Source organism: Wyeomyia smithii, chromosome 2 (genome assembly GCF_029784165.1).
Source record: "Wyeomyia smithii strain HCP4-BCI-WySm-NY-G18 chromosome 2, ASM2978416v1, whole genome shotgun sequence".
Classification (NCBI taxonomy): Eukaryota; Metazoa; Arthropoda; class Insecta; order Diptera; family Culicidae; genus Wyeomyia; species Wyeomyia smithii.
The window spans coordinates 51,779,318-51,802,257 of record NC_073695.1 but is presented as its reverse complement, the minus strand read 5'-3'; the positions used below and the strand labels follow the sequence as shown (position 1 = coordinate 51,802,257).

General features: G+C 37.4%; 2 protein-coding genes across 3 annotated transcripts in view; one reads left to right on the top strand and one right to left on the bottom strand.

The window, feature by feature from the left end:
- The window catches only part of LOC129719454 (uncharacterized), a 90,822-nt gene that overhangs the window by 67,275 nt on the left and 607 nt on the right, over positions 1-22,940 (bottom strand). The window lies entirely within an intron of this gene.
- The window catches only part of LOC129719449 (tetracycline resistance protein, class E-like), a 29,402-nt gene continuing 11,005 nt past the window's right edge, over positions 4,544-22,940 (top strand). The window contains exons 1-3 of one of the 2 annotated variants that reach the window (XM_055670765.1): positions 4,545-4,672; positions 4,730-5,766; positions 5,855-6,109. In XM_055670765.1, coding sequence (XP_055526740.1) covers positions 5,586-5,766; positions 5,855-6,109 — 436 coding nt within the window. In that variant the 5' untranslated portion in view covers positions 4,545-4,672; positions 4,730-5,585. Of the gene's footprint in view, positions 4,673-4,729; positions 5,767-5,854; positions 6,110-22,940 lie in introns of both variants that reach the window. The other variant, XM_055670766.1, reaches the window with a different exon arrangement.

Sequence of the window (22,940 nt, the reverse complement as noted above, 5' to 3'; positions counted from 1 at the left end):
TATAAGGTGAAACTAGTTCTGTAAAGTATCTATGTCCTAAAAAAATATGTTCCTAAGATAATAAAACTCGAAAATAAATATTTGATTCTTATATATATTTATATCACTTAGAACATTTAACTCTTTCCAATGAACGTATGGTTTTTGCAGGAGAACCATGGACAAATTAAAAAAAAACCTGTATTTTCCTAAATAATTATAATTTTTCGAGCTCAAATTAGAAATAACTCGAAAACCAATGCCTTTAGATTGTTTACTATCAAGAGCTTTTTGATTCAAAATGACTCTCTGCATCTTTTAAAATCATCAGAATACAAATATTTTGAAAAATGTTTGAATTAGAATTAAAAAAAAAAATCAACTCTTTTTTTTAATTGAAATTTAATGTTTATTTTTAATTTTTGTTGGTCAAAAAAATTTTTTTTTGTACAGTGGATAATTTTTTATGATGCATTTTTGATTCGGTACAACTCATTTTCAGACAGTTTTTCTATACAACCAACGGTTTCTGGGCTACAATGCTTCGAATAAAACCTATGCCAAAAGGCATACGCCCTTTTAGAATGTAACTCATGGGTGTAAAAAATCTCTCCACCTGTGAAAAATGCTCAGTTTGCTAAGCCAAATACGTGTGCAAAGTTTCATTCAAATCAAAAATGGTCGATTAAATTTTCGCGTATTTCCAGGCGATTTGAAATGATTTTGCTCTATTATAAAATATCTAACGAAAAAAAATGTTTTTGGCTGAGGGCCAGCGATTCCCCACTGTGCATAGGGGTGTAGTCGGTTAGTTTTGAATGGATTTCCTTCGTTTTTGCAGCAATCAATTGGAAAAGCATCTGTGCATCCGCCCAAATGCAGAAAATTGTAATTTAATTATTCGAGCTATTGTACTATTGAAAATTGTCAAACATTTTCCCCACCCAAATTTCAACCTCTGATTGGTCGTCTAATGCCTACTTTTCCAAACACGGTCGACAAAATATTATACCTAGTTAACTGGGAATGCACTCTTTGGGCTTGCTTCTGCTCGAATAATTCATTTTACTTGGATGCAAGTGTGCAAGTGTCAGACATATTTCAGCAGTGGCGAGCAGCAACAGCTGTAGCAGCAGCGGTAACCAGCAGTGGCATCAGAGGCAGCAGCGCTAATTCCTTATTTTTGCGACACAAGTTCTGATTCGGAAATCCTGGCAACTATAATCTGCCGGCCGTGTTTTACTATGTACTGTGTTGTCAGAGTGCCCTAATTCCCACGGAGTAGCACATCCGATATTATTTTAAACAACAATTGTCTATATAAGGACAACTAACAATTGATTGAAGATTCAATATTGTCTCGTTTTTGCACTAGAATTTAAAATGACATGTTATTTAAATCTGCATGCACTCTAGCTAGTGTTTGTTTCTTTCTGTTCAGTCAGTAATGCCGTATTTTATGTGTAAATTGAAATTCGGCAAAACTTCAAAAACTCGTTTGCGCAAAATTTCAAGATATAGCATCGCTGCAATAGAGATGGTCGGGTATGGTGTTTTCCAAAACCGTACTCGGCGCGAACCCGAAAATGTGAACCTCGAACGCAAGTTTTTTGGGTGGATTTTGAAGTAGAATACTTCTCTCAGGAAGTTCGGCTACATAGGGATGTGAAATGAAAATCTAAAACCGAAAAAAGTGAAAAATATGTCCAATTTCAAATGCTAATAAATTGGTTAGTGTTCGATGGATTTCCTTCGTTCTTGCAGCAATAGATTGAAAAATCTTCTAAGATTCTTCCCAAAAAAAGATAATTGCAATTTTATTATTCACACTATTGTACTATTGAAAATAGTCAAGCCTTGTCAAAACGAAAAATTCGACCTCTGATTGGTCGTTATATGCTTGCTTCCCAAGCACGGTCGACAGGATCATATACCTTGCAATTGATAACATGCTATTTGGCTTATATAAGAGCCTGTTTCAGCCGAAGCCGCTCATAGGGACGAATGACCGTTTGGGAATAAAGTCCCTTAAAAAGAAATCAATCAATCAAGAAGCCGCCCATAATAGTTCTAGACAGCGACAACAGCAGTCGTCCTTCCTTAGCAGCAGCACTAGCCCTGTGATTGGTCACCGAGTGTCAGGAGCAGCGCGGTTCTTCTCAGCGTGTGTCGTCAGACTGCCATTATTCCCCCCGTGTTGGGGCAGCATAAAGATCGCCATTAGGAAATCAAATTTTGAACATCAAAATGCCTTTTTCAAGGCGAATAAACAAGTCATTGAAAGTTAATAATTTTTGACAACGCAAGCAAGCGTTCTGTGTTAGATCCTAGCAATTTAAATCGGTCGCGCCCGTCTGATTTACTGAATGTGAAATAGCTTCCACAGTGCATGTTGTCCGTGTATCTTAATTCCCCCACTGTTAGAGCAGCTCAAAGGTTGCGATCAGCAACCGATTTTGAACCACAGCAGATATCAGCACTCAGCAGTAACAGAGGATAGCAGTGGGTTGCGCCTGTGGCTGCCTTCAAATCAAACAAATCACTTGCCCTGTGGTTGGTCACCACGTCTCAGGCCTCTGCCAGGCTAAACACCAACGCGAGCGATCGGGCGAAATTTTTGCCGTACATCAGCCGGCACTTCCTCTAATGGAAAAGTTGGATCATTTTGTTCAGAAGAATTTTACTGTCGGTAATATTACAGAGAAGCTAGGTTTCAGTGTTACGTCTGTTAGTCTGTGCTGGCTCCATCGCCACAAAAAACGTTCATTTCAAATTTTCAATCGAATAACAGTCGTCGCGCGAAAACGTCGTCTGGGGCGCTGTCATGCAATCTCATACATATTTTGTAGTTCCCCATTTGACACATGCAGTAACGCCGGCGCTGATGTCGAAATACATGCCGCAACGCGAACACGACAGCAGATGGTGCTAGTGTTACTAACGTAATGTACTGAAATCATCCAAACGATGATTTTATTGAAAATTTGTTCGACGTGTTATGTCTGTTAGTCTGTGGCCGAGTCTAATTTTCAATGTGAAAACACCTTTCTATTGAGTTGGCCGTGCGCATTAGGCCTCTGCCAGGCTAAACGCGAAAAGCGGCGCGAACCGATTCGCCCGGCCGAACGTTAATGTACAGCCGTAAGTAGAGCTGTACATTAACCTACGGCCGGGTGAATAGAATAGAATTCCTAACTACGATGCCGTTCCTGAATGCGAAACCACTATTTTCCTGCTATCGGAGCATCCTTGCCGGTTGAGGGTTTCGGCCTTCCTCCGGTGAAGCTCTGCCTTATTTCGGCAACTACACAAGCATTCTGGATTTTGGCAATCAAAACTTCTGCTGGCTGTCTGATTTTCAGTGTGAAAACAGCCTTTTACTTTGTTATCAGAGTGCCTGATTACGATTTGGTAGTATTGTTTGAATTAAATGTTTACAAAGTTTTACAATATTCCTCTTTCTCCCATTCAATAAAACAGGTAATACGATGCCTTCGTCATACGCAAGTTCACCACTCCCGCTATCGGCGTAACACAAAGATGCAATCAGCGTCATATCCGATTTTTTTTTTTCAACAACAAACTGTCCTTTTTAGGACAACCAAACAAATGAATTGAAGATTTAAAATTTTCTCGTTCTGAGCTTTAACCAAAAGTTAATTATCTTAATTTGAATTCACATGTACATATACTCTGACTGTTGAAACTTGTTTGCGCCGCAAAGGGTTTGTACTTTTCCTGTTCAGTGAGGTCGTATTTATATGTGCAAACTGAAATTGAGTAGTACTTCAACTTCATTTGCACAGAATTTTCAATACTGCCAATGAGCGGTCAACATTTATTTACTAGAAAAAATGACTGGCACGCAAGCAGCCGGGTTAACTCTCTTGTAAAAGTATTCTACTTCAACCTTGCGGTCGTGGCTTTGCACACAACCCTCCTGTGATTTTTTATACCAATTCGAGCCTGTCCTGAAGCTTTGAATGATTTTCACAGTTGCAAAACATCAATAACTTATTATTATGCTTATTTGATACAGTCGGGTTTCAAGTTTTCAAACTCAAACCCAATCTCAATCCCCAGGGTTTGAAAATACCCGAACCCGATTTTTTTTTTACTAAAACCAATCCCAACCCGTACTCGACACTTTCAATAATTTTCAAACCCGAATCCGATCATGTTTTAAATTCTCACCTCTTATCTCATATATAAACGAAAGTCGGAACATTTTCAATCACGAGTTTAGTTTCGTTCGTCCAACCAACGACGAGCGTGCTTGAATATTTAGAGCAGCAGCAACAGTAAACAGCTCAATAGTTGAACAAAGCAACAGACGTTTACGATTTGCTGCGATAGGAGAAACAGAAAAGATCAAATTGAGAATCCGGTACATTGGATAAAACCCATACCATAAACATTTTTTTCAGCACCTTAAATTTTTTGTTGAATTTATTATATCTAATGAATTTTATTTTATTATTTCTGTGAAGAGGTAGTCATTAACTTGGAGGAGGTGTTAGCGGGAAGCCTCAAAGTAAAACTTTGACTTTCGATGGAGTTTGGGCGGGATTAGAGATGTTTAACACCAAGCGCTTCTCCCTTGAACGTCACTCTAACATCTAAGGTTAAAGTAAATTCATACTCCATCCAACGGCAAATATCTATGTAACGACGTTAACACAGACACGCTAAGGTAAGTAACTTCTCAGAAATTCATCTCATTAAAAGTAATTATTTTTCAATCCTTTAGTTAGAAAACAGATCCACGTCGCGCTGCGCTGGTTCAACATTTCCTTTGTTGCTCATACAAGTGATACTTTACTCCACCATAAAGTTCGAGATACGATGTTCGCTCACATTTCATTTCAAGCTGCAAATATTGTAACAAACGCAAACTTTGAGTGCATCCTGTTTTTCCTTTTCACGTAAACTCTTCGACTGACCAGCTGAGCTCGATCGGGGTAGTTAAGCGGCCAGCTGGGTTTGCTACCAGCAGTACCCATCCGTATCGCGATAAGTGCGCAAGGTTTTTCTTTTCCGCACGTCATTCCGCGTGCTAATCATGATTATGGTGGTGTTTGCTGACATTGAAACGAAGATCGTGCCGTGCCTCCGAACGGCGCACGACTACTGCTGCTGTCGTTTTGTATAGAATAATGATCTGTTGATTATGATTTAATCTGTAGCGCGTCTGTTTTGAGTTGCGATAACGCCGCCGTGTTTGTATACAAATGCGTGAGAATTTTGCTTCCGATATCGATAATGTGGCTAGTAGTGGCGACAATCTTGCGTGAAAGTACGATTAGCCTCTAACGCCGCCAGTTGAAGCGTAAGCTTATTACTGAATGGTAGCGTTCGCGAAGTCTTTGTCTTAGTCGACGAATTGGACCATCTTAGTTTTTCTCTCTCTCTATTCTATTAAGACGGTGATTTACCAAGTGATTCAGTCAAAATGTCCCAAAAAAGGCGAGTGATTCACGATTAGATTTCGAATTTGTTATCATCGATACGGTTCGAGTGGGACCAGCAACAATGCACAGAGAACACTCTCAGATAACCCAGTCCTTTATCCGAGCAATTAGTGCAGCGTCAGACCCGAAGTGACCATGAACGAGAGCACATCGAACGAAAGTATTCGCTGTGATGAGAACTCGCCTTTGTTGCGACAACAGAGTAGCAGCGCAGATACTTCTACCAGTAGTGAATCGACGGAGATCTCGAAAAATTCGCAATGCCTCTCGCTGGAACTCGTTGCCGTGACGCTGTGCTTCGGTTGGGCCGTATCAGGTTAGCGTCCGAATCAGGGAGCATTTGTGTTTGTGTTCTTCTAATCGACGCTATTTCTTTGTTCGTTTTGTTCCGTTCCGTTTCGCAGGTATCGTTCTGGCCAATCAAATCATTTATCAAACATGTGTATACTTGGGATACGACAAGCAACAATGCAAACTGCTGGGAACTAGTGATGCTGTTAATTTGACAGATCTCGAGACGGCGGTACAGCCAACAGCGGCAGAGATTTCGATGGTGTCCAACATTATCACTTCGGTGGTTCCGGCTTTGTGCGGACTCTTCATGGGTCCATGGTCGGACCGATTTGGTCGTAAGCCAGTCATCATGATACCATGCATTGGTCAGTATTTTTATAGGATATAAAAGAGATGAGTAAACTTAATTTTAAAAATTGTTCATTTCGAGAACAATTGATATTTCACTAATAATCTTTTCGAATGGTTCGTGGTAATTCTGAGTAGAAAGTTTTTATGCGTATTTTTTTATGCGAAACGCCAGTAATTTTAGAAACTAATATTGCCTGAGAGCCTTATACTTCTCGCTTGTGCGTTCTGTACTGTTATTGTTTGGAGTCCGTACGCAAAAGTTTGGATCAGCAGAATTGAGTCTGTGCAATCAAGAACACCCAAGAAAAAACCATTATGACCTTAATAGTTAGATGGTACAATATATGACATTTAAGTTTGGAAAGTTTTAGTTTTTATGGAAACACACCTCTTTTATAAGATTATCGTGGTTCTCCAGCAACAAGTACACATGAAAACAGCAACGCTTGCAGCAACGTTTGCATAAAAACACAATAATTTTTGTAACAAATCAGATGCGGATGATGCGGAAATTTTGCTCGTATGCAGCCTAATTCTGAACTAGAATTTTTTTTTGTACTGCGCGTGAATCAATAATTTTTTGCTCGAAATGTATGTCGAAAGGGCCGTGAGAATTGTTCAACTTTATTATTGAGGAACTCGTAAATGAACATCGTTCAAGGGAAAATGCACTCTCACACGGACAGGAAAGCATAACAAAATCTTAACTCATCAATAACATATTTAGCTATGAGAACTTATCGTGTTAGGCGTCGTACACAAATTACGTAACGCCTGAAGGGGGGTTAAGTCTGCGTTACTTATTGTTACATAGGGGGGAGGGGGGGTAGTTGAGATCGTTACGTAACTGTGATGTTTGCTCAAAATTGCAAATTTGGATGGGGGACAGGTTGTCCAGTGTTACGTAATTTTAGGGGGGAGGGGAGTCATATCGAACGTTACTTATCGTTACATAGGGGGGGGGGGGTCTGAAATCTAGGTTTTTAGTATTGCGCAATTTGTGTACGACGCCTTATTCGAAAGATATTCACGTTTTATACATGGATATGAAAATAATATAAAATTTTGATATTATGTCTCGCTATGCTTTTAATAAGATACTCGAGTTGCTTTTAAAATATCTCATTAAAAGTATGTTTTTAAGTGAACATTGTTCGTTTTTGATTATATATTCAGTTATGCATTTAGTGTTCAATAACTTGAAAATATCTGCATCGGTCATTTTTGTGATTTTTAATGCAAATTATTGGTTTGTTATTGATATTGGTTTGATCATATGGTCGGCGTGCGACCAGACCGAACCAAGCGCCATTTTTTTAAAAATTGAGTTTTTAACACCAGTGGATGTTAAATTTGATAATCTATCTTTCATGATAAAACGAAATCATTTGAACAGTTTATAATGGTATTATAACAAAATTTCTTTGCAGCAGTTTGCAGGAAACATACGGGGTGGTTAAACTTTGATCGCCGATTACTCGAAATAAAGTTTTTGGCGCTTGGTTCGGTCTGGTCGCACGCCGACCACATAGTCTTGGAGGAACAATATTTTGGTATTACATATTTTTTGTTATTTTACCAACTATGTAAACCATATTAAGATCAAAATGAGGTGTATTTCCAATATCTGGTTGCAATATTATAATGATATTCTCTTCTGCTCGGTTACTCCTGTGGATTTGCAATTACCAAGCGTCTCCATTGAACAAGACTATTGCAACTCCTCAATGGAGGCGCTTGGTTGCTGTAATGATTGATGGAAACGCATCTTGAACATTGAAAATTCAATAAAATCTCTTTTTAAAATAAATAATACATCTCCGTAAAAATTTGATACTGTGCGTAAAATGAAATGAGGAAAGTCCAACAAAAAATCAAACGATGGGGTCTCCCGGGTTTCGAACCCTCTAAAAGGGTATACACTAAAGTCGCTTTTTACGCGGGGGCTACGTGCCGCGTAAAAAATAACCGCGTAAATTCCGGAATCCGCGTAAAAAAAACCGCGTATATTGCGGAATCTGCGTAAAAAAAAAACCTACATTCCGGAATCCGCGTAAAAAAAACCGCGTAAATTCCGGAATCCGCGTAAAAAAGCCGCGTAAAAAAACCGCGTAAAAAGCGACCTTAGTGTATCGCGGTTTGTATCATTCTTTTGGCAAAGTTATCAATATTTGAGGTAAAGTTTGATATTTTTCATTGAAATTGCCCTCCATTTGATGGCAAAAAATTGAAAGTCGATTAAGCGGTTCAAAAGTACCGAAGTTTTGATAATTGAAAATGTGTCATCCAAAAATAAAATACCCACCTAAAAATAAAATACTGGTCTTAAGTTATTCGATAAAGAACAATTATACCGAATGTAAGCATGACCGGAGCAAATCGGATAGGATTGACCCTTTATTTAATTTTTCAAATATATGAGCAATAATGCATGACAAATTTATAAGTTATATTTTCAGGAAAAAAAACCAATAGATGAATAAAAAGTTAAATTTGGATAACATTTCATAACTTTTACCAAAAATAGTATTACTAGTTCTACATGCAAAATACCGTAGTATGAAGTATATTGATAGCATTTTTAATAAATTTGGGAATTAAGATATGAGAATTTGTTTAAAAAATTTGAATATCCATGCAACACTTTTCGCTTATATTTTTTTTTAGCTAAAGAAATCAATCGTTTGTGTCAATTTTGAAATATTAAACCAAGTGAGTCCTTACTTTGATTCAGGTTTGTCATTATTTCTTCAGAGAATCCCCAGCAGAATATCTTTCATTGCGAAAACAACTGCTCTCACACTGGTGAGCAAAGCGACGCACTTGCTTGAAAGAGCAGCGAATCATGTGTATCTGATCTTGCAGAAACCACCGCGATGGAATCAGAAATATCTCACTGTAGAGTTAATAAACTGTAGAGTTAATAAACACGAAAGGACATTATGCACAATAACTGCACAACAGAGCTGACTGCAGTGTTTTTATTGTGTTTTTTTGTGTGTGGCATAAATTAAGTAAGGGAAGTATCTAAGTAGGAAAGTAGATTGCGTTTTTTGCTTTGCATCTCGAAACTGAAAAAAAAAATTAAAATAAATCTGGCCGCCCGATGCTCGCATGTTTGCGCGGTGTAAGCAAAGCAAACCTTTGGTGCTACATTCGGATTCGGAACTTGACCTTCTGTTAATTTATACACAGACTTCGCAGCCGACTGTTTAGTTTACAGGACAATTGAGGGGCTAGCGCTACGATCCTACTGACACTAACAGTCTCGTCCGAGCCGAGACTCGAACCTACGACGACTGGCTTGTTAGGCCAGCATCGTACCTTGGAGACCATCTGGCACCGCGGTGTACTTCTAACTGGAGTGATTCACCACTCTTGCTTTGCTCAGCTGTGGTGTAAGCAGCAAGTGTATTATTTCTCTGCGAGCGGCAGATACACAGCACAAAACAGAAGTGTAATGCAAAAAATTACTACACGCAGCGCTTATGCTGGGTAAGAAGTGAGCGGTGAATATTGGCTTTGTTTTTTCCACATATTAATAACAAAGCCTGCTTTGATTATTTTTAATGAGAATATTTATATATCTGCGATTGTGTTTTTTATCGAACGGAGTTATAACTTTTATTTAAATAATTTCAAAGGTTTTTTTAAAAGTCGATTATAAATAACGGTTTTCTGAACGTTATGAACTAAAAATGTTCCAAATGATTGAAGAGCTGGTTTAAGCTACGATAATAAAGCGATTAAATGACATGGCAAAAAGCATGATGAAATTTTCATTGAATATTAGTAAGGTTCCAGACTCCGTTTTTTCAAGTTGAATCAGGCCATTAGAAGTCAAAAAGAACTTTAGCATGGGTTTATTTTCAAGCTCTCCCTTCCACCCTTCCATTACGGTGAATTCTTCGATATCTTGCTGTGACATTCACTTAACAAAAACATAAGATCTTCTAATAAATAAAACTCGGAAGGCCAGAAGGACGCACATAAAAACTTCTCCATAGAATTATCAGTAGCGATATTTGGCAGGAGGAACAAGGCTCGGTTTAGTAAAACACTAAGCACGGATTAACAATAACTATACCACTTGTAAATAGTGATATTGCTAATAATAGAAGTGCGAGACACAGCAGACACCTGGGCACAATAGATCAACAAGTCTGGTCGCAGTGAGGAAGTCAACTCAGGAAAAAAAAAACTTCCTGTATTAATGTCACAGATCTCGACGCACTAAAAAATACAATTATTATTTCTCAGAGGCGAATGCTACATTGAGTACAGCCTCTTAAAACCTCAAAAATTTGTTTTTTCTAATGCCGTCCTGATAAATTTTAATATTTTCAATAATTAGTGTGGCTTCAAAAATTTGTTAACAATGGCTAACCGCTAAAAAGCGTAAACTTTCCATGAAAATAATAAATATTATTATATTTCACCTACCCCGGGGCTATCTTGAATGCCAAACGGGTTAGGCTCGATGGGTTTGTAAAGTTTAATCCTAATTCTACAACCGTCTGCTTTAGTTGGATGTGTTGGGGTGGTTTAGAAACCTTCGTACTGTGTTGCAGGTTCCAAGAACCAGGGTGGCCACTCAATATCAATTTTCGATTTCCCGCCAGTGCGTCTTGAACTGTCCTACAGGTCAGACGTTTTTTCGGTTGCTTGTGGACTGGTCTTTGACTGCCTATAGCTTCAAAGTTTGTGTTTTGTCAGTGTGTCTTTTAAAGATTACCTGAAAGTTATTTCCCATCAGTCTTTCTCAAGACTACCTACTTTTGAATTTAACATTTGTTTTAACTTTTTTCGTATCACCTGAAATGGCTGGACGGAAAAAGAAACCTCGCATCGCTGCGGGGAGGAAAAGAGAGGCATCTCTTTCTGACACATCGAGTGTCTGTAGTGACAATCCTTTTGATATTTTGCCTGAGCAAGAAGCTGGTGAAATGGAAGTTACCAATAATGAAACTATACAAAATATAAAATCTTTAAAAAAGGAGAAAGTTCCACCTATTGTGGTAACTATTTTTTCTGAATTTAATATATTCAAAAAGGAACTTTCAACGTTTGTTTCTGACGTTAAAGTTACCTATCAAATTGGCCGTAGAGGTGAATGCCGCTTATTAGCCGACTCAGTAAAGGGTCGTGATCGTCTTGTTCAGTATTTAACTGACAAGATGTACAAATTTTTTACATATGACACCAAGAACGCCAAGCCGTTCAAGGTTGTCTTGAAAGGTCTCACCAACGATCAAACCGTTGATGAGATCAAACTTACTTTAACAGAATTACTTGGCATAGCCCCTACCCAAGTAATTCTAATGAAACAAAAATCACGAGGCGAAAACAGTCAGAGAACTGGAATTTCCCTTGTTAATTATTTAATTCATTTTAACCGCAATGAGGTTAACAACTTAAAATTTTTTGAAAAAGCACATGCTTTGTATAATGTGCGTGTAAAGTGGAAAATTTATAGGAAGTATGGCGGAGGTGAAAAGCATATCACCCAATGCCGTACTTGCCAACGTTATGGCCATGGTTCCAAATTCTGTAACATGGACCCAAAATGTCTTAATTGTGGAGACTCTTCTCACAAAAAGGACACATGTCCTGTGAAAGAGAGTAAAAATTTTCGCTGTGCGAATTGTAACGGCAACCATATGTCAAATTTTTACCAATGCCCAGTCCGTTTAGCAATTGTTAAGGCAAGGCAAGGTAAACAAAATTCAATTTCTCAATTAAAACCAACTTCAAAACAAAATTCTCCAAGCGTACCCGTGATGCATAGTTTACCTACTCCTTTGCATACCCGTTTAACTTATGCACAGGTTACAGGTAGTTCGAACATTATACCGCCTAGTGTTGGTAGTTCGAAAATGACCGTTAATATGGGTAAGCAAAACACGGTGGAAAATAATTGTACACCTGTAACTCCAGCTAATATTGCTGCCGAAAATATTTTTTCTAATGTCAACTGCCTGGGGCCTATTACGGCAGGTAAACTTTCTTTTTTGCAACAGGCAATGTTCGATCTTATGAACGCCATGTTGCAGGCAAAATCAATGTTTGAAGCCATTCAAATAGGCACAAATTTTACTATTAAAATTGTTTCTAATTTAAAATTTAGCAATGATTTTAAATAAAACAATTAAAATATTAAATTGGAATGCTCGCTCATTGAAGGCCAATGAGAATGAGCTTTTTAATTTTTTAACAGTAAATAATGTGCATATTGCAATTATTACTGAAACATTTTTGAAACCTAACATAAAATTAAAATATGATCCCAATTACGTGGTTCATAGATATGATAGGATTCAGGGTTCCGGCGGTGGAGTTGCAATTGTAATTCATCGCCGAATCAAACATCGGGCTCTTCCCCATCTTGAGACGAAAGTTATTGAAACTTTGGGAATTGAAGTTCAAACTGAACTTGGGATTTTATTTATTGCCGCAGCATATTTACCATTTCAATGCACACGCGAGCTCAAAAATTATTTTAAAGGTGATTTACAAAAACTCACCAGAAATCGTTCGAAATTTTTCATAATCGGCGATTTAAACGCTAAACATCGTTCATGGAATAATTCTCAAAGTAATTCCAATGGCAAAATTTTATTCAATGATTGTTCTTCAGGATACTATTCTATTTTGTCTCCGAATAGTCCTACATGCTTTTCTTCTGTAAGAAACCCTTCAACAATTGATTTGGTGCTAACAGATCAAAGTCATGTATGTAGTGATTTGATCACACATGCTGACTTTGATTCTGACCATCTTCCAATAACTTTTTCTTTATCACATGAATCAGTTTTAAACCCTATGAGCTTTGTTTTTAATTATAACAAGGCTAATTGGGAAAGATACAAAACTCATATTGAGAGAAATTTCAATAATGAGCTTGATTTGCAAAACGAAGTGAATATTGATTCCGCTTTGGAAGCAATAAAATGTGCGATTGTTGATGCCAGGAATTATTCTGTTCCAAAGGCTCAGGTGAAATTTGATTCATCAATAATTGACGAAAATCTTCAACTTCTAATTCGTTTGAAAAATGTCCGCAGACGTCAATATCAACGTTCTCGTGACCCTGTTTTTAAAACTATTTATAAAGATTTACAGAAAGAGATTAAACATAGATTTACTCTTCTGAGAAATCAAAATTTTGAGACTAAAGTTGAAAAATTGAAACCATATTCAAAACCATTTTGGAAGCTGTCGAAGATTCTTAAGAAACCTTCAAAGCCTATTCCAGTTTTAAAAGATGGTGAACGTTTTCTTGTATCCAATGAACAAAAGGCTCAAAGACTTGCTCAGCAGTTTGAGAGTGTTCATAACTCAAATTTGAATTTTGTGAGTCCAATTGAAAATGAAGTCACACGTCAATTTGATTTAATTTCTTCCCAGAATTTTTTACCTGCAGAAATAATTGCAACTAACTTGAATGAGATTAAATCAATTATTAAAAATTTCAAAAATATGAAAGCACCTGGCGACGATGGAATCTTTAATATACTAATCAAACATCTCCCTGAGAGCACAATGGAATTTTTAGTGAAAATTTTCAATTGCTGCTTCAAAATTGCATATTTTCCCAAATTATGGAAAAATGCAAAAATTACTCCCATTTTAAAACCGGATAAGAACCCAGCTGAAGTTTCAAGTTATCGACCAATCAGTTTGCTTTCTTCAATAAGTAAACTGTTTGAGAGAATTATTCTTAACAGAATGATGTCACACATCAACGAAAATTCAATTTTTGCAAATGAACACTTTGGATTTCGCCATGGGCATTCCACAACTCATCAATTGCTCAGAGTTACTAATATGATACGAGCTAACAAATCTGAAGGTTATTCCACTGGAGCTGCTCTTTTAGACATAGAAAAAGCATTCGACAGTGTTTGGCATAAAGGTTTGATTGCGAAATTGCAAACTTTTAGTTTTCCAATTTTCCTAATCAAAATTTTAAAAAATTATCTTACTGATCGAACTCTGCAGGTTGTCTATCAGAATTCAAAATCTGATAGATTTCCTGTCAAAGCAGGTGTACCTCAAGGTTCAGTCTTGGGTCCAGTCCTGTACAACATATTCACTTCAGATCTTCCTGATTTGCCTCCAGGATGCACAAAGTCATTGTTCTGCGATGACACAAGCATTTCCGTAAAAGGAAAAAGTCTTCGTGTCATATGCAGTCGATTGCAGAAAAGTTTAGATATTTTTTCTTCCTACTTGCAAAAGTGGAAAATCTCTCCCAATGCTTCTAAAACTCAAATGATAATTTTTCCGCATAAGCCTAGGGCTTCTTTCCTCAAGCCAAACAGTAATCACGTTGTCAAGATGAATGGGGTTATTTTAAGTTGGTCCGACAAGGTTAAGTACTTGGGACTAATTTATGATAAAAAACTTATTTTCAAAGAGCACATTGAGAGTATACAAGCCAAGTGCATCAAATATACGAGATGTTTATATCCTCTCATTAACAGGAATTCTAAACTTTGTTTAAAGAACAAACTTTTGATTTACAAACAAATTTTTAGACCAGCAATGCTTTATGCTGTACCGATCTGGTCAAGTTGCTGTTCAACAAGGAAGAAAACGCTCCAAAGGATTCAGAATAAAATTCTGAAAATGATTTTGAAGCGTCCTCCTTGGTTTGGTACACTCGAATTACATAGACTTACTGGTGTTGAACCATTAGAAGCTATGTCAAATAAAATTATTAAAAATTTTCGACAAAAATCGTTGCAATCCTCAATTGCTACGATAAGCTCTCTTTATAGCCAATAAGTTAGCAATTAAGTTAGTTGTAAGTTTACTTCCCTTTTCTGACAAGTAGGTTTAAATCCCTACGAATGATAAGTCCTAATTGCGAAAGCAAACAAATCCTAACAATTAAAATTACAAATTTCTAACAGTGTTGAGAAGTCACCATTTGTGATTGGACACACATACTCATTATTTCCTAATATTTATCATAAATACTTAAGCTACTAACAAATCCCCCCTTAATATATATATATATAGATTTCCCGGTTTTTTCCCGATGATATTTAATAAAATTTTCCGATGTTTTATTTTTAAAACATATGAGAAAAAAATTAATTTTCACATGCTTAGTTGTGCCTTGCAGAAATAGTGTTACAAAACTATGAAAAACATTTCTCCTTCATCGTTTTTAGTTGTTCATCGACGTTAGCAAGTACCTTCATAGTGATCTGCTGCACAATTCCCGCCGTCTTTATCTCCAAATCGTTGACAATCTTCGTCTTCTCGCGCTTTCGTGCTTCCTTCTGATCATTCTCAGTCAACCTACTCTCGAGCCTGCAGTGCTTCTGTATCTGCTGACACAACATCAAACAAAAGAACTGCCGACCTCACATCATACCTGCTACCATGCTGCGGCCCATGCCAAACTTATGTAACGATGACGTTTGAGTTGAAAGAGCTGACCGAACAGCAAAAGCAACTGGTGAAACAAATAGATGCAAACACACAGGTGGTGCATAAATTCAAACTCCAATATTCAAACCAGCCGGACCAATCGCAACGGAGGATATAAATAATCTTGAAACGCTGCTCAATAATCTAAAGCATGAGTTAGCCACCATCAACAAGAACCTTAGCATATCGGGGGCACTTTCTTCACTAAAGAATCATTTAACGTCGCTGGTTGACCTTACTTCGATTAAATTGCAACAAGAATTAAAAAACGAAATAAGTCAGCTTGGCAAACAAAGCCCTCAGGAAGATCCAAATATCAAGCTCAATATTTTGGACGAGCTGAAATCGTTATCTACCAAATTTGACACAATACAGAAAAAAGCTCAGCTTTCCACCTCGCCAGTTTCACAGAATGAGTGTGATCACTCGGGATGGCGTTTAATTGGATCAACAAAACGTTGGAAAGCTGACTGGCGATCCTTTGACGAAAAGACGAAGCGTCGTGAAGAACAGGACAGAATACGATTCAGAGCATGGCGAAATAGGCAAAAACGTTCACGACAACGAAATCGAGCATCTGGAAGCAGCAATTTACCGAACAGAAATCACGACTATGGCAACAATAACAACAACAACAGTAACAACAACAACAACTATCATAGAGGACAGAACAACAACTTCAACACCAATAGTAACCGTAGATTTACCAACCCCAACCGTCACGTCAACAACAGTTTTTTGAATAATCCCAACTATAACATGGTCAATAGACAACAGAATAACGGCACCAACTCTCACAATGATCGACAACACACCAACTCTAATCGTTTCCATGCAAATCAACTGCTACCACCTGACAGAGCGCTTCTTGCAGCAGCGAAAGACCGTTTCTCCAGACCTCAAGCTAACTTCATTCCTACGATTCAATTTCAAAGAGGCGAAACTCTGAACCCATACCCGGCGAACGAGGCGTTTCCACTTTCTCAACCCCAGATGATCAGCGAACATGGACACCTTCCTACTTCACAGTGCATTGCGTGCTCATCTAGGCACTCGTGTCTTCAACGCAATTGACTCACTCATCGGAGGACCGTTGCTGGCGATAATTTTGTTCAACTTGAAGAGGTAGGAAATGACGCGACCTCCTCTGCTCTGGTAAACACTTCTGTTACTAATGTCTCTCATTCTTTAGCTTCTACACTCGAACACCCCACCACTACCGAGATCTCTGTATATTGTCAAAATTTTAACCGCATGCGAGGCGCTCACAAAATTAACGAAATTCAAAAAAATTTACTATCCTGTTCATTTTCTGTTATTTTAGCAACCGAAACCAGCTGGGATGAGGGTGTTCGCAGCAAAGAAGTCTTCGGTTGCCGATATAATGTCTATAGAAATGATCGTAACTATCAACTATCTGAAATGAAATCCGGTGGTGGTGTTTTAATTGCGGTGTCAATAGACTTTAATTCAGTGCTTATCGACACCATTCAGTTTAAAGAGTTCGAACATGTTTGGGTTAAAGCAGAACTAGCAGGAGAGACACACGTATTTGTCTCTGGCTTTTTTCCTCCAAATAATGCGCGGAAAGAAATTTTTGAAAAGTTTTTTCATGTTGTTGAAAATATAGCATCTAACCTATTACCTGAAGTAAAACTCCACATATATGGTGATTTCAATCAACGCAACATTGATTTTATTCCGGACATCGATAACCATAGTACATATTTTACTTCCAATTACTGGCGAAAATGAAACGCTGCAACTTCTTTTTGATAAAACTTCTAGTCTTAGCCTTAATCATATAAATCACGTGAAAAATGGACAAAATTGTTATCTTGATCTGTTAATGTCCAACATTAGTGAAGACTTTTGTGTGACGAATTCGTTACAACCATTATGGAAAAACGAAGTTTATCATTCAGCAATTGAGTTTTCTTTATTTGTGCATGTGAATAAAAGGCCTGATGAATACGAATTCGAAGATGTTTTTGACTTTCAGTCAGCAAACTATGATAAATTAAAACATAAACTAAATGGTATCAACTGGCAAGATGTATTGTGTGAAGATGGAAACGTCGATTCGGCTATAGAAAATTTTTATAAAATATTATCTGATTTATTTATTAGCGACATTCCATTGAAAAGAATAAGACGTCATGGCAATTCCAAATACCCAGTTTGGTACAATAGACAAATTAAAAACTTAAAAAATCGCAAACAAAAAGCATACAAAAAGCATACAAAAAATACAAAACTCATAATAATCGTGATGCTTTAACAACTTATCTTAACATTTGCGGCGAATTAAACGATGCCATTAGTAACGCGTTGGAAGAGTTCACACTAAAAACTGAGCTTGAAATCAAATCTTGTCCAAAAAATTTTTTCAAATATGTTAAATCAAAGTTAAAATCTAAAAATTTTCCTTCAAAAATGCAACTACATGACAAAGTTGAAGAGAACCCGGCAGACATCTCTGATCTATTTGCTGATTTTTTTCAACAAAATTATACAACTTTCTCAGAATCTGATCGTGATTACCCGATCAGAAAGCCAAAACAAAAATGTAACAGAGGCTGTTAGTTTGTTATGTGAAAAACCTTTCAGGTTGTGTTATAATTTTGATACCGTTAGGTGTTAAAATAACAGAAATTATAACAAAAAATATTCTAATAATATCAAACCCATATCAAACTTTGTTACTAACGTATCAGTTTTCTAACAAAATGAGATAGCAAATAGAACATTATAATAACAATCATTGTTATAAACAACTGGTTTTGATAGAGACGAAAAAATTTTTAGATTTGTTTCAGAACAACTCCATTTCATGATTTGTTATTATAACTCATTCAGATTCAACTTTGTTATCCAAAGCAAATGGGAAAATACTAAATCGTATCAAAATATGTTATTTGTATCTCCCGTTGATAGAATTTTGTAATTTTTTAGTTATGCTCTTCTGATCGGGTATACATTCTTCATCAACTTTCCTGAGTTTTCCAACTATTTCAATATTGAACATGTCAGCGCACGCAAAATTGAAGATACTTTAAAAGCTCTGGATGCATCTAAAGGTCCGGGACCTGACGGAATTCCGCCAGCATTTATGAAACATTTAGCTAAAGAGCTAACTTCCCCACTGTTTTTGATTTTCAATATGTCGCTGCAATCCGGTTGCTTCCCGAAATTCTGGAAAAACTCATATCTAGTGCCTGTGTTCAAATCTGGTTAAAAATCCGACATTAACAACTATCGAGGCATAGCCATTCTTTCTTGCATACCTAAGCTTTTTGAAGCAATAATAAACAAAAAGTTATTCCACCAAATAAAAAATAGAATTACTCCAACGCAACACGGTTTTTTCAAAGGTCGCTCAACAACAACTAACTTAATCGAGTTTATTAACTTCTCTCTGAACGCAATGGATAAAGGAAATTATGTTGAAACCTTATATACTGATTTCAGTAAAGCTTTCGATCGCATTGATATACCCCTGCTTCTCTTCAAGTTACGAAAAATTGGAATTAATCCACAATTACTCAAATGGATTGAATCGTATCTGACAGATCGTCAACAAGCAGTCAAATTTAAAGGCGTACTATCGAAACCTATTCAGGTAACCTCGGGAGTTCCTCAAGGCTCTCACTTGGGCCCTCTACTATTTATATTATTTGTAAACGACATTTCCTTTATTATAAAACATGTAAAAACTCTTATTTATGCCGACGACATAAAACTTTTCATTGAAATTAAAAACGCTTATGATGTAAACATTTATCGTAACGAGATAAAATATTTTTATATTTGGTGTAAAAAAAGCCTTCTTCAGCTAAACGTAAAAAAATGTAGTTCGATGGCTTTTGGCAGGAAAAGAAACATACCAAGCAGAGAAATGTGAACGAGTTAGGGACTTAGGAGTCATACTCGACTCAAAATTAACATTCACTGATCATTACAATACAATTATCAATAAGGCTAATAACATGCTCAGTTTTATAAAACGTTTCTGCTATAATTTCCAAGATCCATACACAATAAAAACACTTTATAATTCCTATGTCAGGTCACTTTTAGAATACTGTAGCATTGTATGGTCTCCGTTTTCTGCAACACATGTAGACAGAATAGAATCAGTACAAAAACAATTCCTGTTATATGCACTTCGTAATCTACGATGGACGTCGTTTCCCCTACCATCATATGACGAACGCTGCAGACTTATTGACATCCAATCATTAAAAGCCCGTCGTGAATTTGCAATGATGTCATTTGTTAACGATATCGTATCTCAGCGTGTCGACTCACCCGAAATATTATCAAAACTCAATTTTTATGTACCTTCTAGAAATTTACGATCGCGGACTTTGTTTTCTTTGAATCATCAACGAAACAATTATGCTAAATACGGGCCTATTAATCAAATGATGTTAGTGTATAACCAACACTGTGAAGCAATTGACTTTTCTTTGTCGAGAACTAAATTAAAACAATATTTCAATTCAACGCGCAATTTAAATCGGTAGAATACATTCATTGTAATAATCCGTCAAGTAAAGAAACCATTATTCAATTATGTATAAACTCTTTTTTTTCCTCTTTCACGAGTATAAATAACATATAGCATGTATGTTTGTTATAAGCATATGTAGTCTACTTTTGTTTGACGAAATAAATAAATAAATAAATAAATAAATATCAGGATGCCAATGAAATGCATGGGATAAATTAAAGAGTTGGGGCATAGAGGTTTTGTCTTTTCGAAAAATGTCCTCAAGCTAAATTTCAAGCGGACTTTGGGAAGAAGAGCCTCAGAGTGACCAATGAAAAAAAAGCACATGAAACTGTCAAGATGCATTTTGCAAAATGCATGAAACGTTGAGATATGTTCTTTCAAAACAATTTTTTTTCGAAAAACTATGATCCTGGGACTTACAAAATTTTCGAGCTGGGGCCAATGGAATGTATAATAAATTTTCTCATGGTCCGTAAAATAAATACTACTGACACTCTGAATAAATAATTTGAAAAAATAGTATTAGCTACTATTTGTTTTTGATATAGAAAAAATCTGAGATTTGAGAAAAAGCTCTTCAAGGTGGCGACTTTCCCCAACAAAATTCAGTAGTGAAAAGGTCGAACACAGAATAAAAAAACTACTTTTTTTCTGCGAAACACTTAATGTGGAGAATGTTGAAAATAACAGAGTCTTGATTATTTATATTATTAACGAAATTTCAGCAGATATTGGCGATAGTTTCTGAAACATGACAGACGAACACAGTTTGTTAAAAATATTTGATATATATTCTCTCTAAAGTATGTCACTTGCAAATGCAACTAAATGTGCTGCTTGTGATTAAAATCATATCAAAAATCAAGAAGTGCAAACCGGGTAGCTCCGTTCCGGTCCAGTTCGAAATAAAATCGAGACTCGAAGTTTCCGGTCCTGTCAGATATTTTGACCGTATTCTACCCGATGCGATGTCGAACACTATTCACAAGAAGTTTCAATACGCCTCCCGCGACGCTGACTACATTTTGACTTCTTTAAAAATCTGACAATATATGTTACGAAACAGTAAATTTATTCACCTGACCAAGATTTTTTTTGACGCAGATCTTGCTGCGAAGCCGCTGTCGACTTTGGCTGAAACCAACAACCAGCTTTCCCCTAACCGGCAGAAGCATGACAGTTAGGTCATCGTGCAAAAAAAACAGGTTTTCACGTTGACATTTCCTGAGAAACTGTTGAACAAATGAAACGGCAGACATGAAGAAGGATGATTCTCCCGGCGTGAAGCCTAATTTCCCGGTTTTCCCGTATTTTTTCCCCGGTGATTTGAAATTCCCGGCTTTTTCCCGCTTTTCCTGTTTTTCCGGTAGAGTGGCCACCCTAAAGAACCACCGCTTTGCTGTGTACGCTGTGTAGTTCATTTCTCAGCTCCGACTCTTTCAAAGAGATTACTACCGAAACTAAACGTACACCCTCAAGGTCCTCAACTCCTCAGCCAAATCGTGGTACTTCGTAATCTTGGTCCAGAATTGTGATTGGACATTACGATCTAACGGTACAGCGATGTCGATGAAAGTTACCCGCTTCATCCTTTTGTTGTAGACCACAGTGTCGGAGCGATTGGCACGTATGAGTACGTTCGTAATAATCTCGCGATCCCAGTACAATGTTTCCATGCAGCTCTTCTAGCTTCCCCGTTGCGATCTTTTCGTCAGTTGTTTTCACATCCCAGTACAGCTGGTAGTCCTCCTGCGCAAGATATAGGGCGCTGAACCCATGGTCTGCTCCGCAAACAGTGCGGTAGATTTCGTGACTGTTCTGGCTTTCTACGAAGCATCTCCGCCACTGCTGTATCTGAGAAGCGCAGAGCGCTTAAATATCGGTGACACCTTTTCCTCCTTCAATACGTGGCAAGGCCAACAAGGACACGAGAGGAAAGACTTCAAAATACGGTTGACACGATACAAGAACTTTCCCTGCAGCTATTTCTTGATCATGGTGTGATGAATTTCTTTGAGTTGCAGAAAACCCAAGTTATCTGTCATTTACCTTCAACCATACTCTGAATCTCCTCTCGTTCGTTGATGCGGAAACTATCGGCGTCCACTAATTTGCCTCGAGAAAGGTTGACAAGTCGACACCAAACTCCATCCAGATGTTATTACTGAACGTTGTCACCACATGTAAGAGATGGCGCAGCTTCTCTTTTGATTCCATTCATGGAGAAGGTGTGGGTTACTTTTGTACTTGTACTCCCACTTTTAAATTGGTAGCCATTGCAAGGTAAAAATATAGCGGACTGAAAGTATCGCTTTGAAAAATCCCCTTCTCATGCTGAGAGTTTTAGACCGTAACACTGTTTCTCCGTCGGTAACGTGGAGTGACGTGGTCCACATTCCCGCTGCGTGCAGCATCTACCTGATGACGCCAAAGCAATGCAAAGCCTTGGTGCTACATCTCGATTCGGAACTCGAACTTTTGTTTATATACATAGACTTTGCAGCCAACTGTTTAAGTGTACAAGACACTTGCGTGGCTAGCGCTGCGATCCTACTGAAACTAATAGTCTCTCTCGAGCCGGAGTCGAACCTACGACGACTGGCTTGTTAGGCCAGCATCGTACCTCAAGACCAGCTGGAAGGGTTATGATGGATAGGAAGGGGCCTGATGACGCCATCGCCTATTTCATACAGCTTTGGTACCTTATGAGGTACGAGTGAGTATCTTTCTTTCGGTTTTCTTTCTTCTGCCTCGAACATTTTCAAAAGTTTTCAACCGTTGTACATGGGTATTGAGGATCTCCGTGATTTTGAGTTCACTAAGATCTCGGAGCTCTGCGGGCTTAACGATTTCTGCTATTTGACGAACCAGCCTCCTTGATC